We start from the raw sequence: 19,128 nt of genomic DNA, 5'->3' as shown, positions 1-19,128 counted from the left end.
ACGTGATCACTCATTTTACAGTGATTATGATCTAAAGTGCGATGTCGCATCACTTCTGTTGGTTGTCAGATCAAAGTGATATTGATAGCTCGCAACCGAAATTGCTAGTTTTAGTACATCAGCTAATATGACTGATATTTATTGAGCGGTTTACGGACAAAAGGTCGAAAGACAAAAGGTCGAAAGGACAAAAGGTCGAAAGACAAAAGGTCGAAAGGACAAAAGGTCGAAAATTATTTACTTGGTGGGTAATTTTTTCTTCTTTGAAAAAAGATTTTCGACCTTTTGTCCCTTATTTTTTGTTCTTCGACCTTTTGTCCTTTCGACCTTCTGTCCTTTCGACCTTCTGTCTTTCGACCTTTTGTCATAGATTCCAAGATTCTCTTCATTCCAGTTAGTCCAGTAAGTTCACATGATTTTTAACGCCATCGTTTCGAAATATTCCTAATAAAATAGTCTTGCGCGAAAAATTTAAAAAACGGCTGACTTACTGTGAACACTCAGCCGATATGTTCTTCAGATCATTTCAAGAAGTTCGATGTTAATTCTCCTTATAAAATCCTTCAATACGCTACCAAGCGTGAATCCCAATAAAAGATTTCCATCGGTATGCTCAATTACCTTCGTGGGTATGTGCAATCGAAAATTTACTCTACCTTCCGCGAAGTAGCAGCAAACCCACTATACCGACCAAACGCAATTTGACGCCACTTTTTTTTCTCTATCAGCTGCCTACTCAGAAAAACTCGAAGGACCGTGCTGATTCACGGTTTTCCTACGATATTTGGTATTCTCCTACCGTCCATGCAAGTGAAAGACCAATAAACTGCAGGCAGAGTCCCAAAAGAGCAAAGAGATCACGCTAAAATTGATACACACAACAGAGCTGGACCATTTGGCATAATGGATGTTTTCCATAAAAACAGTTTCATATGAGGACAGCTTGTAATTTGTGTTATGTTAATCGTCTATTAGGCAAAATGTTCCACCCACTTGAAGTAGTTCAATTTAAAGTTTCAAATGAATAAGGAACGAATGATATTTCTCGAACAAGTTTTCAAATAGGCTAATCTCTGAATAGTTAACAAACTTATATTATCAACTCATTGACACATAAATAAAATTCTACACATTCAATTCGGAACCTACTCGGTGTTCACTTTGAAAACGTTTGAATTCCGATTTCACATAACGACGTAAGTAAAGATTTTCAACTTTCGAAACCTAACCGCTGTTTATACCACTCCGATATACGGAGAGACAAAGCGACGTAAGCACAGATCAAAACAAAACGCTACTTCACCGGTTTTTGTTTATAGTAGCGTAGTTTTTGGATTACATCGTTCAAACTATTCTACTTGCGTAGATGATACATTGGAACAAAATCGTCGTATGTAAATGAACAAAAAGGTGTATCATTTTGTCATTAAGTGTTCGTGTGAAAATTATAGAAAATCTACGATGAGCAATAAATGTTGAAAAAGGATTTTTTATCAGTTGTAGAAAAAAAATTTGATTCTTCTCAATTAAGTTTGTCAAAATCTTATGAAGGTTTTTATACGTCGATTTGAAAATGTAAACAAGATCTGACTCTTTTCTGATACAATTTGAGTCTTATGTGAATATTATTTTACGCGTGCCACACCAAATTGCGATAATTTCATGACTAAGCCTTCAATAAACTCCGACACCCGATAGAATGTCCCGGCCGTAGGAATCGAGCCAATTTCACTAGAAATGCCTTCGGATGGATTTTCGTCGTTTCGACTCGGGGAGATAGTAAAAAAACGCAAAGGAAAAAAATAAATAAATACACCCGTTGGAGACCGTCGCCAACGACGTCGACGACACATTCCCATTTGGAGCTAGCGTGTGCCATTTTCGACGAATCGCCCACTTGAGAAGCATTTGTGATGAGACACGCAAACCATGGGATCTCACGTGCTAAAAATTGCGCTAACTGATCTACTGGAGGTGTTCAATTGTTTCGACCATCGTTGAACAATTAACAGTTACATGAATTTTCATGGATACGAAACAAAATTTTGATTTGACAACATTAACTTTTAGATAAAGGACTTTGTAAATATTTTTTTTTTATAATTTAACGAAATATACGTCTTACCGTACATTTAATCGTAGAAATTCAGAATAAATGTTTATGTAAAATCTTTCAATAATTATGGTTTTATGGACCAATTTTCAATAATAAGATAATGACAAAACCTAAAATGTTACTTATGAGAGATACAATACAACCATGTATTTAAATTAAAAGCAGACATCCCTATCACAGCAACAAAAGAAGTCATCTGGGTGTGGTCCCTCCTACATGAGCAACTCGGAGAGCGAGGAATTAAAATCCGAACTTGCTCCAAGTTTGAAATGGAACAAACCTCCAAAGGGCCTGCTATCAAAAATTCTTGAAACAGTCCAATATCTTTTTCCTTCGCTTCCAAGAGTGGTATCCCAAAAAAGTTGACACCGAACGACCTGGGAGACTCAATTAGTTCTTGAAAGAATCGATTTTTCACTCTCCTTTTCTGGGGACAGTGAAAAGTAAGCACACCTGAGCCACTTGAATCCACTTGAAGCGAAAAGGGAAACCATTTATCACTCGCGAATTTGCAACGCGAAAACGCTCAGCGAAAGAGAAATTGAAATTTTGGGTGAACTTTCGGGGCAAGTGGGCCTTTATGACTTTTTAATCCGAGACGTGGCAGATCGCGGTCCGGTGTGATATTTGCCCGCAGGGGTAATTTCCAAAAACATCGTCGTCGTCCAAGATGTACGAACAATGATAGCTGGGTTGCTTTTTGGAATCGAGAGAGGTGAAAATGATAGCTGGAAGACGCAAATCTTCACAAAACCAGTCCTCGGAGGGATCGAACAAATGAATGGAGACCCGTCTCTAACAGGTTTGAACGGTCATTTATAAAAATGTTTATTTGGCTTACTTTCGAGGAACGGGTCTCGTGTTGGTTAGAAGAAACCTACTCATCTGCATAAATATCTTTAAACGTTTTAATATATGAAGATACTAAATTAGATTTCAATTCAATTTCGATTTCGATTCGATTCTATTTCGATTTCGATTTCGATTTCGATTCGATTTTGATTCGATTTTGATTTCGATTTCGATTTTGATTTCGATTGATTTTGATTCGATTTCGATTCAATTTCGATTCGATTCGATTCGATTTCGATTCGATTTCGATTTCGATTCGATTTCGATTCGATTTCGATTCGATTTCGATTTGATTTCGATTTGATTTCAATTCGATTTCGATTCGATTTCGATTCGATTTCGATTCGATTTCGATTCGATTTCGATTCGATTTCGATTCGATTTCGATTCGATTTCGATTCGATTTCGATTCGATTTCGATTCGATTTCGATTCGATTTCGATTCGATTTCGATTCGATTTCGATTCGATTTCGATTCGATTTCGATTCGATTTCGATTCGATTTCGATTCGATTTCGATTCGATTTCGATTCGATTTCGATTCGATTTCGATTCGATTTCGATTCGATTTCGATTCGATTTCGATTCGATTTCGATTCGATTTCGATTCGATTTCGATTCGATTTCGATTCGATTTCGATTCGATTTCGATTCGATTTCGATTCGATTTCGATTCGATTTCGATTCGATTTCGATTTCGATTTCGATTCGATTTCGATTCGATTTCGATTCGATTTCGATTCGATTTCGATTCGATTTCGATTCGATTTCGATTCGCAATTGTTACACTTTGAATTTCGTTCAACATACTATCAAAAACCAACCACAAACTGGCTTGTTTCTGAGGATAACCCTAGAAATTACTCCAGAGATTCTACCATGACATGCTTCAGGAATTTATCCCAAGATTCTTTTAAAAATGTCTCAAGAAAACCTTAAGTCCTCCAGAAGTTTTCCCAGCGATTTTTTTTTATCGTTTATGGTAGGATTTCGTCCAAGATTTCCCTAATAGAAAAATCACTGGAACATATCCTAGAATAGTAATTACAGTAAAACAAATTATACAGTAGACAGTTGCGTTGGATTTTCATGAATAAATTCTGAAGAAATTGAAACTTTCCTTGAAAAATGTCTGGAGGAATTCCAAGACGAATCCCTCGAACAATTAGACGAAATCTGTATATGAATTTCTGGCGAAATCCTTGAAAGAGTGTTAGGGCATTAGGCCAAAGTACGTTAGGCCGAATGGGTCATAAGGCCGAAACGTTCAAAACTTAACAGGAACCATGAACGGCCTAACATAGTTCGGCCTAATGACCCAAGAACCCCCGAAAGTATTCCAGAAGAAATTATTGGATGTATGGAGTATGTAGTAGATATTCTGGAGATTTTCCTCTAGGAATCTGAGAAGAAATTCCAGGAGCATAATAGCGTAAGGCCGTATTGTCATTGACTGTCGATTAATCTGTCAAAATCATCATAATTACCTTATCCCTATTGGCTTCCTGGGCCCGAGCTTTGGCACTTTTTGGTTTATCGTGGATGGGTTTGCTCTTGGCCACCACCGGCAGGCCGCCGTCAATCATGGTGACCATGACCCGGCGGTTCTGGTTCGGTTGCGGCTGCTGCGACGAAGAAGAATGGTGATGGTGATTGCTGGAATGTTGCGATTTGCTGTTGGTGCTGCTGTTGACGGAGGTGGAATCCTGTTGCTGGGTGTGGTGATGATGGTGATGGTGGTGCAGAACCTGCTGCTGCTGTTGGTGCGATACCGGAGGACGACCGGCGTCCATATCCGGGGACTGGATTGTACTGAGGCGATTCTTCTCCTTTTCCTTCTGGAGTTGGGCAATGGTGGAGGGTGTGTGAGATTTGGAACGTTTGAGAAACTTCATGACCGGGTTTTTGACCCGGTACTGGACACCGGAGTCGTCGTGTCGACCGGTTGTGGTTTGGTCGACGTTCGAACCGGTTCCCAGCGTAGCACCGGACCGCTTGTCACCCGTTCCGATGACGGCGTTGGCATCTAGGGAATGTACCTTATCGTCTAGTTTGCGGAAGCTGCCGTCCGGCAGCTTGACGTAGCACCCTTCGGTCATCTTGTGGTACGAGTCGGATGGTAGCTTGTGGTAACCATTGTCCAGGGTTTTGTAGTAACAGATATCAGTCTTGTGGTAGGCATCGCCCGATTTGAAGAACTCTTTACTATTGGTCGAGCTGAACATGGTGCTCGAGCCTTTGCTGAGATTCAGGTCGTTGCTTGCGGTGGTTGCTATGCTGACCGGTGGGGCTGCCGGACTCTGCCCATTGGAAGCTACGTGCAATAGCTGGTCGATGTTTTTACTCTCGGTCCGGGCCTTGTGCAGGGTGTCCTTGATCTGGTGCTCCTTCCCGCTGAAGGAGTTCTCCTTCTTCAGCAGTTTGATGTTGGCCAAGGCCGGCTGCACAGATGAGTGTCGGTGGTAGATCTTCTTGCCATTTCGGCCTACGGTGGCGCCACCGTGGTGGTTGTTGTTGGTGGACGCCGTGCTGGAGATTTGCCCCATGATGCTGGACAGGCTCTTGATGGCGTACGCTGCGTCTAGTTTGTTGCCCGCGACCGTGGCCACTTCGTACATATTTCACCTCCCCGGGGAGGGAGACGCGGGCGGCCTCTTTCGCGCGAAACCCCGAAAAACTCCTGTCGACGACGTAACGCGCGGATTCACACTCACTTCTCACTAAATCAATCTTCTTTGATGGCTGGGCTGCGATGGGATGGGAACAACAATTAGATTCGATCCAAAAGCCAGGAAAAATGGCTCTTTGGGTCATCGGTTTCCACTCGTGACGCGTACGGCAATCTTTCCCCACACATTCCAAATCTGGCGAATCTTCATCGAGGAAAAGGTCACACAAAAATTACGACGGTGGCAGTGCATTCATTCATATGTTCGTGTCGTGTAAGTCGTACAAGAAAGTCGGTCACGAAAGCGTGCACGTTTAGATTGTTATGTCGCTTTGTTTTACGATATACGGTAGTCGCTACTGCAGATTATTACCCCTCCCCTACATGTACATGTAAGTTCGGTTGGGGACAATTGCTACAAGGGGGGAGACTTATTTTACACTTGCTGAAAGTGCATAAAAGTGCGGCATGAAATGCGCATTAAAGAGAGAACATGTTGTCTTTTGTCGTTATTTTTATGCATGGTTGGATGTGAATCTGTGGAGGTATGATGTTGATGGAACGGTGAATGCTTGGATACATTAGAGAACGCTGTAGTAGCGCATGTCGTTTGTACCGACTTGATAACGTTTTCACTGAGAAATTGTTAAGAGACTGTTTACGACTTGCGGACAACCATATTGATATTTTCTAAATGTTTGGAAGCTCAAAAGTGATACAACGAAAAAAAAGTTTATTCGAAACTCTGTGACGGTAATAGAGAAGAGCAGGGATAAGGCGGCAACTTATGACGGTTGAACGTGAGGATATTGAGGTGGTAACAGCACTTCTCCGATTATTTGGAGGACATGGAGAATGTGAGCCTTGTACATCATGGTGATGGAATATTTTAAAGCTTCATGTAGTGGGTATTCGTGCGGATAGTGATATTTGATGTATAGACTTAAGGTCATTGAAAGGTGGAAGAGGTAAATTATCGAACAATTGAATTGCACGGAAAACGTGGATATCGAAAAATCGGCTTCAATGCTACGTTTCTTTCTATTTTGAAGATTTATGCCCGCTATATGTGTTAAATCTATTTTATCGTTATTTTTGGGACACAAAAAAGGAAGATATGCAGCGCATCAGGGGGGAGAGAGTTTTTTACCTACATATCACGATGCACAGTGGGCAAAAACGGCCTAAAAACCACAACTTTCAGAAAGGCGCTGACTTAAAATAGTATAATTTACTCATTACGTTAAAAACGCAGGGAAACCATTTATGAGTATTCCGTTTTGCTTCAGACAGATTTTTTTCCTTTTCGTTCATTGTACAAACATAATAGAGGCAAAAATATTCAAAATATTGTCGCTTAACTAAAATCAAAGTTGACAAAATCGGCAAAACAGTTAGATTTACAAACAGGCTAACGTATTTTACAATTAAATCAACTATGAATTGTTATGAGTTACAGAAATAATATAGACAACGCCAAGCAAACTGTGGAACTTACAACTGTTATAACTTGATAAAATTTTCACTAAGAAATAGTTAAGAGACTGTTTACGATTTGCGGTAAAACATAGATTTATTTATGTTTGGGAGCTCAAAAGCCATCGAAAAAAGATTATTTGAAACTCTTTGACAGTAATCGAGAAGTGCAGGAATAAGAAGGCAACTTATGATGGCTGGACGTGAGAATATTGAAAGGTGGAAACTGCATTTATCAGAACATTTGGATTACATGGAGAATGTGAGTCTTATGCATCATGGTGATGGAATAATTTAAACTTAATGCTTCAAATAATAGACATACGTGTGGAGAGTGGAATTTGATCGATGGACTTAAGGGTATTGAAAGATGGAAGAGGCATTATACCACAAACAATTGAAATGTTCGGAAAATGTGGGAATCAAGAGGTCAGCTTCAAAGCTACGTTTCTTTCTATTTTGAAGATTTATGTCCGCTGAATGTGTTGAGTCCATTTAATCGTTATTCAAGGGAGAAACAGACCGAAAACAACAATGGAAGACGGCCAGCGCATCAGGGGAAAGAGTGTTTATATTACAATGCACAGTGGGCAAAAAAACGGTACAAAAATCACAATTTTTACAAAGCCGCTGATTTATAAAGGGCAAAACAAACTCTTTTTCTTCTGAAAGTATGGATTGTAGCTCGCTCAACCTCTTTTCAGTAAATGAAAAGTCTTGAAAATATACGAACATTTTAATGAAACAATTACTTTTTTGTTACAATTAAAGATAAAATATGTTAAAATCTGTATGGTATTGTCAAATTGAATGACTGAAACGTATTTTTCAAATAGGCCTGTTGAGATGAAATCAGTTGATATTTCGTTGAGATACAGTTTTTGAATGCTAGTAAGGTTGAACTGTAGTTGATGAGATTTGTTTGGGGTACTTCAATTTTTGAGCTTTTATTCGGCTATACTGTGCAATATTTGCATCCTTGCGAAAAAAAATCTAAATTATTTTCGAGCTACTAGATTCGGCGCTGCGGTCTTGGGACATTAAAACGACTGTTTTAGGTTTTTCCCGATGTTTCGATTCTATTCCGAATCTTCTTCAGAGGGAGGATTCTGTTTAGTCATATTTCGTAAGGTATGACATAAATAACTTACCAATTACGACTAAACAGAATACGTTTTGATGATTCAGTGAGAATCTTAAAATGATTCTAAGCCATAATGATTATCTGTATTACTTCTCTAGAAGCAGCCATTTTCGAATTATATCAAATTTAATGCTAAAAAATATTATTTAAAAATTAAAATAGGCCATTATTATTAGTTATTCGGGATTATCCATCAACAACAATACATTTTTCAGAGTAAATACCATATTTCTTTCAAATTAATTATAATTTCCTTGATAGAGAATCACGAACAATCAATGAAAATGGCCAATTTTATTATTTAATTTATATTTTTTTTTCATTGGACTTAAGATAATTCGAAAATGGCTACTTCTAGAGAAGTGATCAAGATAATCATTATGGTTCAGAATAATTTCAAGATTCTTATTGTATCATCAGAACGTATTTATTTTGACAAAATTTTGAAAATCGACTAAAAGTTGTTCTTAGAAAAACTTTTTTATTCAAAATTTCTCCATCATGAAACTTTATTTTTGAATTTTTAATGAAAATAAATAAAACATTTTTCAGTGTATATTTTTTTTATAGTCCAAATGGTTCAGTACAACTTCTTAATAGAACCTTTTTCTCTAACATCAACAGTTTCGGAGATAGAATTTTTCAAACAAGCTGCATGCAAAAATGTATAGGCCATTTTCAAAAGTTATTCTTGAGTCAAAATGATTGATGTTTCTATGGAAAATACTTATTCTATCATACCAAAAACATGTGCAAAATTTAATCCAAATCAATTTATCGAGCACGATTTTATTTTTTTCGACTCATTCGGGATGAAATTTGTCAAGAACTTATTTTAGATGTATTTAAGAAACTTCCTAAAGAGATTTCTCCTAGAATTCACGTAATTCACGTGGGCTTCGTAGCCGTGCGGTTAGCGGCGTCAGTCGTTTAGGCGTATTGTGCTACGGAGTGTGGGTTCGATTCCCGCCCCAGTCAGAGAAAACTTTTCGTCAAACGAAAAATTCTTCACTGGTCCACTGGTCGTTCTGTGTGTCCGTTGTCTAATGTTAGTTATGTTCAGTCTGTGCAGCCTATGGCTGAAGACGGTGTAAATTGTCTTTATCTTTATCTTTATCTAAGATCATTATTATTTTTTGGTAGAATCTCCTCCAATTATTTCATTAGAAATTTCTATAAAAATTTCTCAAGCATGACTTCCAAAATGTTCTCAATGGATTCGATAAGAAAATAATATAAAATGAAGAAATTCTAAGTGAACATTTTTGGAGGAATGCCTGAAACGATTTCTGGAGGTGACCTCTGTCAAATTCATAGAAGAAATTTATTGAAAAAAATCCAGAGGAATCCCAAGAGAAGTACCTGGAACAATTTTTGAATTAAAACATCTGTAGTAATGCCCCTCAGTTAATGCCTGAGAACCCCAGTAGCTCTTGACGAAAGAGTGAGACGTGATCGAAAGGTGGAAGCAGTACTTCTTCGAACATCTGAATTACGTCAAAATGTGTTAAAGAACCTCTGATCTGTGCTGATGCTTATAAAATGTATATCTTAGCATTCGCAGTAGCGAACTGACGTGAAGTGATCGAAAGGTGAAAGCTATACTTTTTAGAACATCTGAGTGGCGTCAAATTATGGGAATTAACCAAAGAGATGTTGAGCATACCATTTTATGCTAATATGATGGTCATTTATCTACACTGGCTGGTCGTTGGAGCCTAGGTTTTCAGTATGTAATCAGAAATGATCTTTCATCTTTGCTTACTTTACATTATTGCAAAAAACTGATTCACTTTCTGTAACATGTTTTCATGCTGTAGGGTAAAGAATCATTATGTCCTGCTTCATGAACAAGAATTTCACTAGATTTTGTATCCTTTGAGAAATTTATTATAAGCTATTGAAATAACGTTTTCAAAGCTACAGAAATCGAAGAAACGCTCATTTTAACTCGTTAAGTCAGGATTTAAAAGAATTTCCTATATTACATTGAATCAAATGTGCCCCATAACTCAATCTAAGAACTTATCCTGGAAGTACTGAAGTAACTTCTTAGAGATTTATCCCAGATTTCATAGCCTATCTTAAACAATATTTGTGCGACAATTCAAAATGGAATACACGAAGAAATTGTTTAAAAATGTCTGGTGTGTTAATACCAAGGCAACATCTTTAGAAAAATGAGATTTTTTTCGAAAAATTTGTAGAAGAGTCTCAGGAGGAGAAGCTGGAAAAAGGACGAGGCGTGACAGAAAGGTGGAAGCGGTAGTTTTTCAAATACCTGAATTTCGTCGAATTTTCTAAACAAATTGATGATTATAAAATGTATAGCTTAGCATCCCAGTAGCTCTTCACGAACGGACGTCAGTTAATCGAAAGGTGAAAGCTATACTTTTTCGAACATCTGAATGGCGTAAAATGATAGAAATGAACCTAGGAAATGTATAGCATACTTTTTTTGTTAATATGATGGTCAATTGACTACATTTGCTGTAGTTGGAGCTTGGGTATGCAATCGACGATGATCTTTCATTGTTGATCGCCTGCAGCAAATTTTTTTGCTTAATTCTTATGTTAAACCCTAGACTGCACGACAATATATTACATACAGTGAAAATCTGATCCCTGGGTCAAAACCTTTTGATAAGTTAACCTTATGTAAGACACATTTTATGCTTCGAATTAAATCGACAGCAATATATTTTGTAATGCAAACTTTTTTCTAATCTATACCTCAATTAAATATTGAACACTCGAATGATTTCAATGAAATTGCCTACTAATCAAGAGCCAATGTCACATTTCATTAACCAAAAGACCTCTGTTTTATTCTCTGGACAACATTCCTTTTCTAGGAATCATCCGAAAGAAAACCACTCGACCACACCAAGATAAAAAACAAATTACAACCCAGAGAACCCATCGTCTCATTCCCTAGCGTAGCTCAAAATTTACTTAATATTCCGTTTTCCACTTCATCGGAGACGACGACGGCGGCGGCGATACGCTTGTTGTCCACAACATCCGGAGGGGACCGTCGCCGTTTTGGTTTCAAAAATAGGTTCCCTCCCCGCTCACCAAATATTATTATGAAGGAAGGAAAAAAAACATGCCAAACCAAAGAAGCGACTATTCTCCTTATTCTTTCGGTTGTCAATTTTATCGTCTCTCCGTCCGTCAGTCATCGCGCGCACGCCAAACATGAATGGAAAGAACGTCCGAAAGACGTTGCGTTTCCTTCGTCAACAGGTAGACAGGCTTGGAGGAGACGTTTGATCACACAAAACAGAGAATCAGCGCGCAGAGGGTTGTGTTTATGAGCACAAAGCCTATAAAAACGCGGATCACGTTTTAGAATGCGAAACCTCTTCTTTTTCCAACTAATAACGCTGGCGTTCACAATCAAACATGTACGGTGTTACCTTTCTGGTGCAGAAAAGTATGGTTGCTGAGGGGTCTAAGTTTTAAGTTCAAATGATTTGAATTCGAGCAGTTTATAGATTCCACTCCAGGTAACATTCTTCCGATAAAAGTTTGGAAAATTATTGTTATATCTTCTGTTATTAAGAAGCAATCTTCCAGAGAGTTATTCTGCTCGACTAAACGATGAATTTATCATTAAGTTCAACTGAGTAAGAGTAATGAATGAATCGAACTGAATTTGATAAATCTTCGCCGTTTAAGCCATCCAGAACGGATGGGTCTTTTCACTTCGCTGAACATGTTCTAGGGCAGTGTGGTTAACATATTAAGTCGTCATAACGGAGTTGATCAATTATCCAAAAACTTACATTATTCGAGCAGTTATGAGCTAATTCAAAACTGCTCGATATTAATTTCAATTTGGTCCTTACAAAATTCCAATATTTGATGTTCGTTATCTGCATCAAGGAATCAATATTGTTCTTTTTTAAAACTCCTCGAATTTGTAGCCAGCGCAGTATTAATTTTGTAGGAAAAAATTGAGTTTTCCCTCCTTTTTGAAAAAAAAACTTGTAACTAAACAAGAAAAGTCAACTGCATCCGCACGTGAATCAGCTCCCCGATGCTTCGTAGAAGGCGCACAACCGCCCCTGCAAAACCTGCCAAACAGGTTTCCGCACACCGACCGATTGCCTGGACAATAAATTCCAGCAGGCGCAAACCAGCCTCTAACTCGCCGTCTCACCGCGCTGATTAATAATATGTACATACACAATCATCGAAGGTAGGAGGTTAGCAGTTGCAAGAATCGCGCACAAGTGGGTAAATAATGGGCGACCTTGCAACGACCCGTTGTTTCCAGCTGCTGCAAAAGTTGCACCGTGTTATTACTGCTTTTTTTTCTCTCAAAGCGGGAGATCTGTAGCTCGATTGTGCAGTCGAATATTTTAGTCAATCATGGACTGGACGACATGACGATGACGAGCGGTTGAGATTCTGCCCTAAGATGGACGTGACTTAACACACTAATGTGGATTGAGAATAGCCATTGGAGCTTTTTTAAGGTCTTACATCACATTTAGGTGGATAAAGCACGAGCACTTAGCGCGGTCAGAGGTGTAATTTTCCAGATATGCAATGATCTGGTTTTCAGGCTCCAACTGGTCCGCACCCCTCGAACTCCAAAGAAGGAGAAAAGTGCGAGCCACTGCTCGATGCGAAACATCATTGGATAATCGGTGCAATAAAAAGCGATAACATGCTGTGAGAAGCACGCAGCACCACAAAAACTCGTTGGTACGTGGAAAGTTGGCTTGTACTTCGAGAGAGAGATATATTATCGCAATAAAGCATTACGCTCCTAGTAGTGAGCACCATCCAACCGACACCGACGCGCCGCCACCCAGCGCTTAGTATACGCGGCAAGTGGCACAAACAGATTCAATAAGCCACACACCAAAGCACCCTGGTTTATGGCTCAATCAAAATGTCAAACCCGTGTCAGGAACAGGCCACCGAGGGGCCGGGAAGAAGCCGTACCGATTAACATAGATGCATACCATTGGGGAATACGGCGGGAAGCATCACGGAATACGAATTAACCTTCCGTCGGAGCAATTCGGTGGTTAAACAGGTGGTTTTTACCTCCTGGCAGCTCTGGATCGCTCGTAAAATCAGTTTGAAGGCCGAAGGCATGCTTTATTTATTTTTTCGGAAGCAAAATCAACGTTTTCGAGCAGCTGCTCGAAACTGCTCGAATGTTTGTTTTTCGTTTTCAAACGCAACATTGACTTGCCGCAACCGCTACCCACATGGTAAAAACTTGCATCTGGTGTGTTTTTATTGATTTTTTCACCCGAACGTGGAGGCGGTGAGGGTGTCATGAACTGACGATGAGTGCACATTGCAACAAACACATGGGAATGTCGAGAAATGCGTACATCCAGAGGACTCGCAGCTCGCGTGCCATTTACCTCTTTTTTCCACCAGGGTTGGAAAGTTGCTTCTCGCGATGTCGTCGCGTGACCGAAACAGTTTTTAATTTATGCATGACACATCGATCCAGCAGAAAGCTCTGCGCGCCTAGTTTGGGAAAGTTTGTCACCCGTTGTCGCTCCGAAAGTGGGTGGCATTCGAATCGATTGTGCTCCGTGGTTTCGAAGGAAACAAGTCATCCGACACTAATTTGACAGCACTCTGTGTGTTTTGAATGGTGCTCTTCCGAATGTCTGCTTCATCGTAAACCGATATGAGGTAGGTGAATCCGAAATAGACGACGCGAAAGGGGTGAAAGTTTATTTTCAATCTTGCTGCTGCAGCAAGAATGGTGGAAAACAAAAATAGAACAAATCGCTACACCAATCGGGCTTGCGTTTTGTTTACATTTAATTTGAGAATGGCTTTTCCGTTATTTTGGTGAGCTGCAGCGATTATCATGTCGAGTATGTATGAGTATGTTGCCGCAAAGGCGACAACTTATGACACCCGCAGGCAAATTCGAGCTCTTGTCATATTAATGTACGGTTCGTTGGAATACCGAAACCTATCTCGAGAGACAATTAAAACTGTGAATCGTGCCATAGACAACGGAGCAGTAAACTTTTGTCATTTGTGGGCGTAGTTCGGAGTTTTGAAGCATTGACCCTGACATGCGAGATCGCTTGTGGGTGACATCATTTGAATCTCCCTTCTTCGGGCTGATTGTTTTAATCCAGCTCTGCTGTGGTATTTTATCGATTTCCTGCATAGCCCTGCCCGAACAAAGAAGTGCTGATGTACGTGTGATAGACCGACTGGAAGTAGTTATAGGCCCTAAGAGGCACAAGTTAAGAGTAATTATTTTACATAACTCAACTCTCGGTGTTTTCACGCCTTTGATCTAGCGGCGTTTCAACTTCACTCTCGAGCAACTATGAGGGCTTAAGAGAGCGAACGGACTATTATCGCCATTATCACTTTGAGCAAGGCTTCCGGTATCTGACTAGACTTAATGGTGACAGTGTCACCGGTTCAGTACAAACACTTGCCTTTCAATGACCAGCACTGCTTCCGTCGAGGCATAATTAAATTCAGAAATTAAAACGTACTGCACTTACCGACTGCAAATTGAATAACCGTGCCTGTTCACATACTGGTGAATGACCTTCGTAAGGCTTTGGGTGCAAGGAAGCTGCGATGAATCATTCTCCAGCAGCGTTGTTTGCGTTGCATCACTAGTAGTGGTAGAGTTTGATGAGCCAATCAACTCCCATTATTTTTCTGTGATTGAATCACCAGTTTAGAAAATTCGAGCAGCTGCTCGAATTTCCGTAAATCACCCATTAGAATCGCATTTTGACAGGAAAACCGTTCAAATGCATTCACCTGTAGCTTTTCGTAGTAAATCAAACAATATGACGCCTTTAGAAACGCTTGGATGGGTACCACAGACGTACCTTTTCAAAACATTGTGAATCATCCGAGCAAAAATTTGCACAAATTTCGCTCGGTCTGCAGTAGTAGTAGGCCTCGAGTAGTTCAGCGCACAAAGCATCGCACCAAACAATGAATGTTAATGCTAATTAGCTTGGTACGGCTTCATACGCCGTTGTCAGGAGCAAAAACGATCACGCACGAAGGTATGAACAACTGTTCGACCAACACGCAACCAACCAGTTGGGAGTTGGTGTGAGTTTAGTTAACTTCGGTGGCAATGCGTCATCACTCATCATCAACAACATCGACGTGTATGAATAATATTCAATTCGCAATACACAATTAGCCCACATTCTAGAGACTAGCAGCTGGGAATAGCTATTGTCAAATCTACAATGAAACTCTCAACCGGTACAGCAGCTTCTATCGCAGTCGGAAAATCTACAGCCCTGTAATCACCTGACATAATTCGGTTTCGGTTTGTGCCCACAAATCTCATTCGCTCACATTGCTGGCTGCATCTAGTAGCTGCATCGCGAATGCGGTTGCTCTCCTCAAGGTGATTAATGATTCTGCAGTTTTCCGAACGATTTGAACCAATAAAAAGTACATTAATTCCCCTCCGACTTTCCACCCACTCTCTGCTCGATCTCCGATTCGAGTCCGCCGAGAACCACCTTTGATGTCGATATTGCCTCAAAGAGAGTGCTTGGCTAAATACGGTAGCTCTAGCACCTCTATCATTATTACACTGTGTGTCCCGATCTGTGTGCTTACAGTGGTTTTAATCGTTGAAAGAACTGAAAAAAAAAAACTGAATCAACAACGTGCAATCGGTAATGACGTGTTGTTCGAGCGAAATCACGATCGGCGATCGCGGCGAATCGATGAGAAGCCGGGTTAAAAAGGGTAGCTAAACGATTAGCATCCCCGCCTCTTACTCCGCATAGCTCCCCTCACCGTTTAAGAACACAGCTGTTCCGTTTGATTTTGATGTTCGCGGGAAATTGTTGGCCAATGTAGTGTGTATTTGTAGCCAATGGCGCGCGAATAGAAACAAAGAGACTGATTCAGTGATCAAGGCGTTGAACTTCGGGGAGTTTTCCCGCGAAACGGATGTTGTTGGTCGGTGTTGGGTGGATGTTTGTAGAAGCAATCGTCTATGGCGTGAAATTCGAACAGCTGCTCGACATTTGCAGGATGAGAGGTATAGTGGTTGTGGTGAAAACCCGTAACAAGTGTGTTAAAACAAGTCTAATTAAGTTTGTCAAAATTTTTGCAAATTCAATATACAGCATTTTGGTATGTTGAAGGTCGTCCAAAACGTCCTGGAGTACAGAACATGAGATCTACAGATAAACCAGCAATATTCGGTATACCAGGTTACAATTCACGTTCAACTTGAACCTTCATAGACATAACACGATAGTATGAAGATGTTCTAGGCCATCCAATCTAGGCTATATAAAGTTGTGAACATATGACCTACAATCGAAATAGCAAATTTTTTCGCTTCACTGTTACGCTAACTATATCGGAGGTTCAAGAACCGTTTAGAGACAGTCTGCTTTGTTTTCTAGGTTATCCAAACTGTTCAGGACTTCAGAACATGGAATCTACAGTCGTAAAAGTTTCTGTTTTTGCTATACACATGTGCGATAAGCCTTCAAAAGTTCAAGTAGTTCGAGCCGTAGTAGTCATTATGGAATATGAGATAGGATGATCTGGGTAATACAAACTGTTTAGAAGTTCAGAGCAATGTAGCGATGAGGTTGAATCACATTGACTGGGCCTTCGGAAAGTTCAACAGATATAATCTCATAATCTTGGGATTCATCAGTTGAATAATAGAAAATCTTTCTATGTATCCCAACTGATCTCACGTTGATTGAATTTTCGGAAATTTCAATAGGCAGCATCCATTTATTACGTAACGCTAAAATTGAAAATTTTCAAACCGGTCCACCCCTCCCCCTCATAACGCTTTTTGTATGAAAACTTTATTTTTTTTAAGGACCGTAACGCTTGAGCCTACTCCCCCCTCCCCCTAGAGCGTTACGTAATTTGTGGACGGCGCCATAGACATTATTGAATATTCCTGGATATTCTATGTTACCCGAACTGTCCTGGAGTTCAGATCCAGGACCAAGTTCATTGAGTCTGATGTTCAGAGGGTGGGATATACATAGAGTGTCCATTTCCCGGGCATTTTGCTCGTCCCGGGATTCGGGACAAAAATCTATGCTTGTCCCGGGAAATCCCGGGATCCCGGGATTTATCAATTTTTCAATAAAACTAGCATTTTGGTTGAATGGTTTGGTTTGGTTGGTTGCAAATGTAAGTTCAAGTTTAAAAATACAAAGTTTTTTCAATGAAATAAACAGATAATGTAAAATAATATGTTAATTATAGAAAATCACATTTCAGATATTCTGGTGAAATGGGCCTTCCTTAGCCGAGTGGTTAGAGTCCACGGCAACAAAGCAAAGCCATGCTGAAGGTGTCTGGGTTCGATTCCCGGTCGGTCCAGGATCTTTTCGTAAAGAAAATTTCCTTGACTTCCCTGGGCATTGAGTATCATCGTACCTGCCACACGATATACGAATGCGAAAATGGCAAATTTGGCAAAGAAAGCTCTCAGTCAATAACTGTGGAAGTGCTCATAAGAACACTACGCTGAGAAGCAGGCTCTGTCCCAGTGCGGACGTAAATGCCAAGAAGAAGAAGAAGATATTCTGGTGAAGAAACCTAACAAAAATCAAAACCTAGTTTGACTAATTACGGGTTTGTTATGGATTTTATTTTTTCAAATTCTCTATAACACTTATGAATGGAAGTATGATAAAAACTTAACTCCTAATATTAAAGCAATTTGCTTCAAACATTTGAGAAGCCATAAAAACCTTAAGATCAAAAGAAACGATCAAAGATCATGCTAATTACTAAAAATTAATGGCTGAAGTTTACAGCCGTGAATCGCAAGGCTATAGTTTGGTCAAAATTGAGTTGATATCAGTTTTCATTATATCTTCTAATGATCTTTCAGCTGCACTAACGAGAAATCACTTTTTGTTCAATAAAATTAGGAAAGAACATCAAGTCGAATTGTCCCATAATGAAAAGTTAACGCATGTCACTTCCACAGCAGATTTTCGCATCGTGTAACACAAAAATGAATCGTTATTTGGTCATCTTTTTATTTCTCTTGGAAAGGTAACGGGGTGAAAAGCAAATTATGAAAGTTTCATTGAAATTGAAACATGTTCCAATCTCCTGGAATTTTTTGAATATTTGCATGGAAAACGGGATTGAAAACTTCTCAGTTAATTTTCTCAATGCCTACTTTTTACAGATGGTACCGATTTGAGATCTGCGGCAGTTTAGGTGTACTTTCAAATTTGTTATCTCAGCATAGGCTTATAAAAATGACTAATGTTGAAAAGAAAAGCATAAAAACTTTATAACTAGACAAATAAAAAAAATGTGTTTCTTACTTGGTAAATGGATCTGTTCATGAAACTAATTACTCGTTTATTCTCTTTTTCACTATGCTTTTTTACTTTATCAAATAAGGTTGATAGTGAGGAAAAATGACATTGTTTTCATTGAAATTTAGTGGTTTTCATCAAATTCTACGTACATTTCGGGAATCCCGGGATTCCCGGGATATCAGAAATAAAATCCCGGGAAACGGGAAATCCCGAAATTTGTCGAATCCCGGGATGGACACTCTAGATATACAGTCGTAAGAAGGAAACAGTGTCATCCAAACTGAAGTTCAGACCGTAAAATTTGCGTTCAGGTGGTCAATAATCGAAAAAAAAACTTGTTCTGATAGGTTTTTGTTGTACACCACTTTATAGTAAACACTTCGAAATATTCCTGAAATATCAGGGCAATGTCTTCTGTTTCAGTTTTATGATACAGTATGTCAAAGATATAAATTAGATGAAAAATTAAGAATTCAGTGTTAACAAAAAGTACAGTACTGGACAGAATACAGTATGCATTGGCCGTTTTTCCTACAAAATGGTC

General features: G+C 39.4%; 1 protein-coding gene across 23 annotated transcripts in view; it reads right to left on the bottom strand.

Moving 5' to 3' along the window:
* Nucleotides 1–19,128, bottom strand: part of LOC5579800 (serine/threonine-protein kinase MARK2) — a 356,247-nt gene that overhangs the window by 132,956 nt on the left and 204,163 nt on the right. For 18 of the 23 annotated variants that reach the window (XM_021848974.1, XM_021848963.1, XM_021848975.1 and 15 more), the window contains exon 2: nt 4,456–5,715. The exons of the other annotated variants lie outside the window; for them this stretch is intronic. In XM_021848974.1, the coding sequence (XP_021704666.1) occupies nt 4,456–5,586 (1,131 nt within the window). In that variant the 5' untranslated portion in view covers nt 5,587–5,715. The remainder of the gene's footprint in view (nt 1–4,455; nt 5,716–19,128) is intronic. 23 annotated transcript variants of the gene reach the window in all.

This window comes from Aedes aegypti, chromosome 3 (assembly GCF_002204515.2).
Source record: "Aedes aegypti strain LVP_AGWG chromosome 3, AaegL5.0 Primary Assembly, whole genome shotgun sequence".
NCBI classification, from domain to species: Eukaryota; Metazoa; Arthropoda; class Insecta; order Diptera; family Culicidae; genus Aedes; species Aedes aegypti.
The sequence above is the reverse complement of the archived record's forward strand: the minus strand, read 5'-3'. Positions and strand labels throughout refer to the sequence as shown.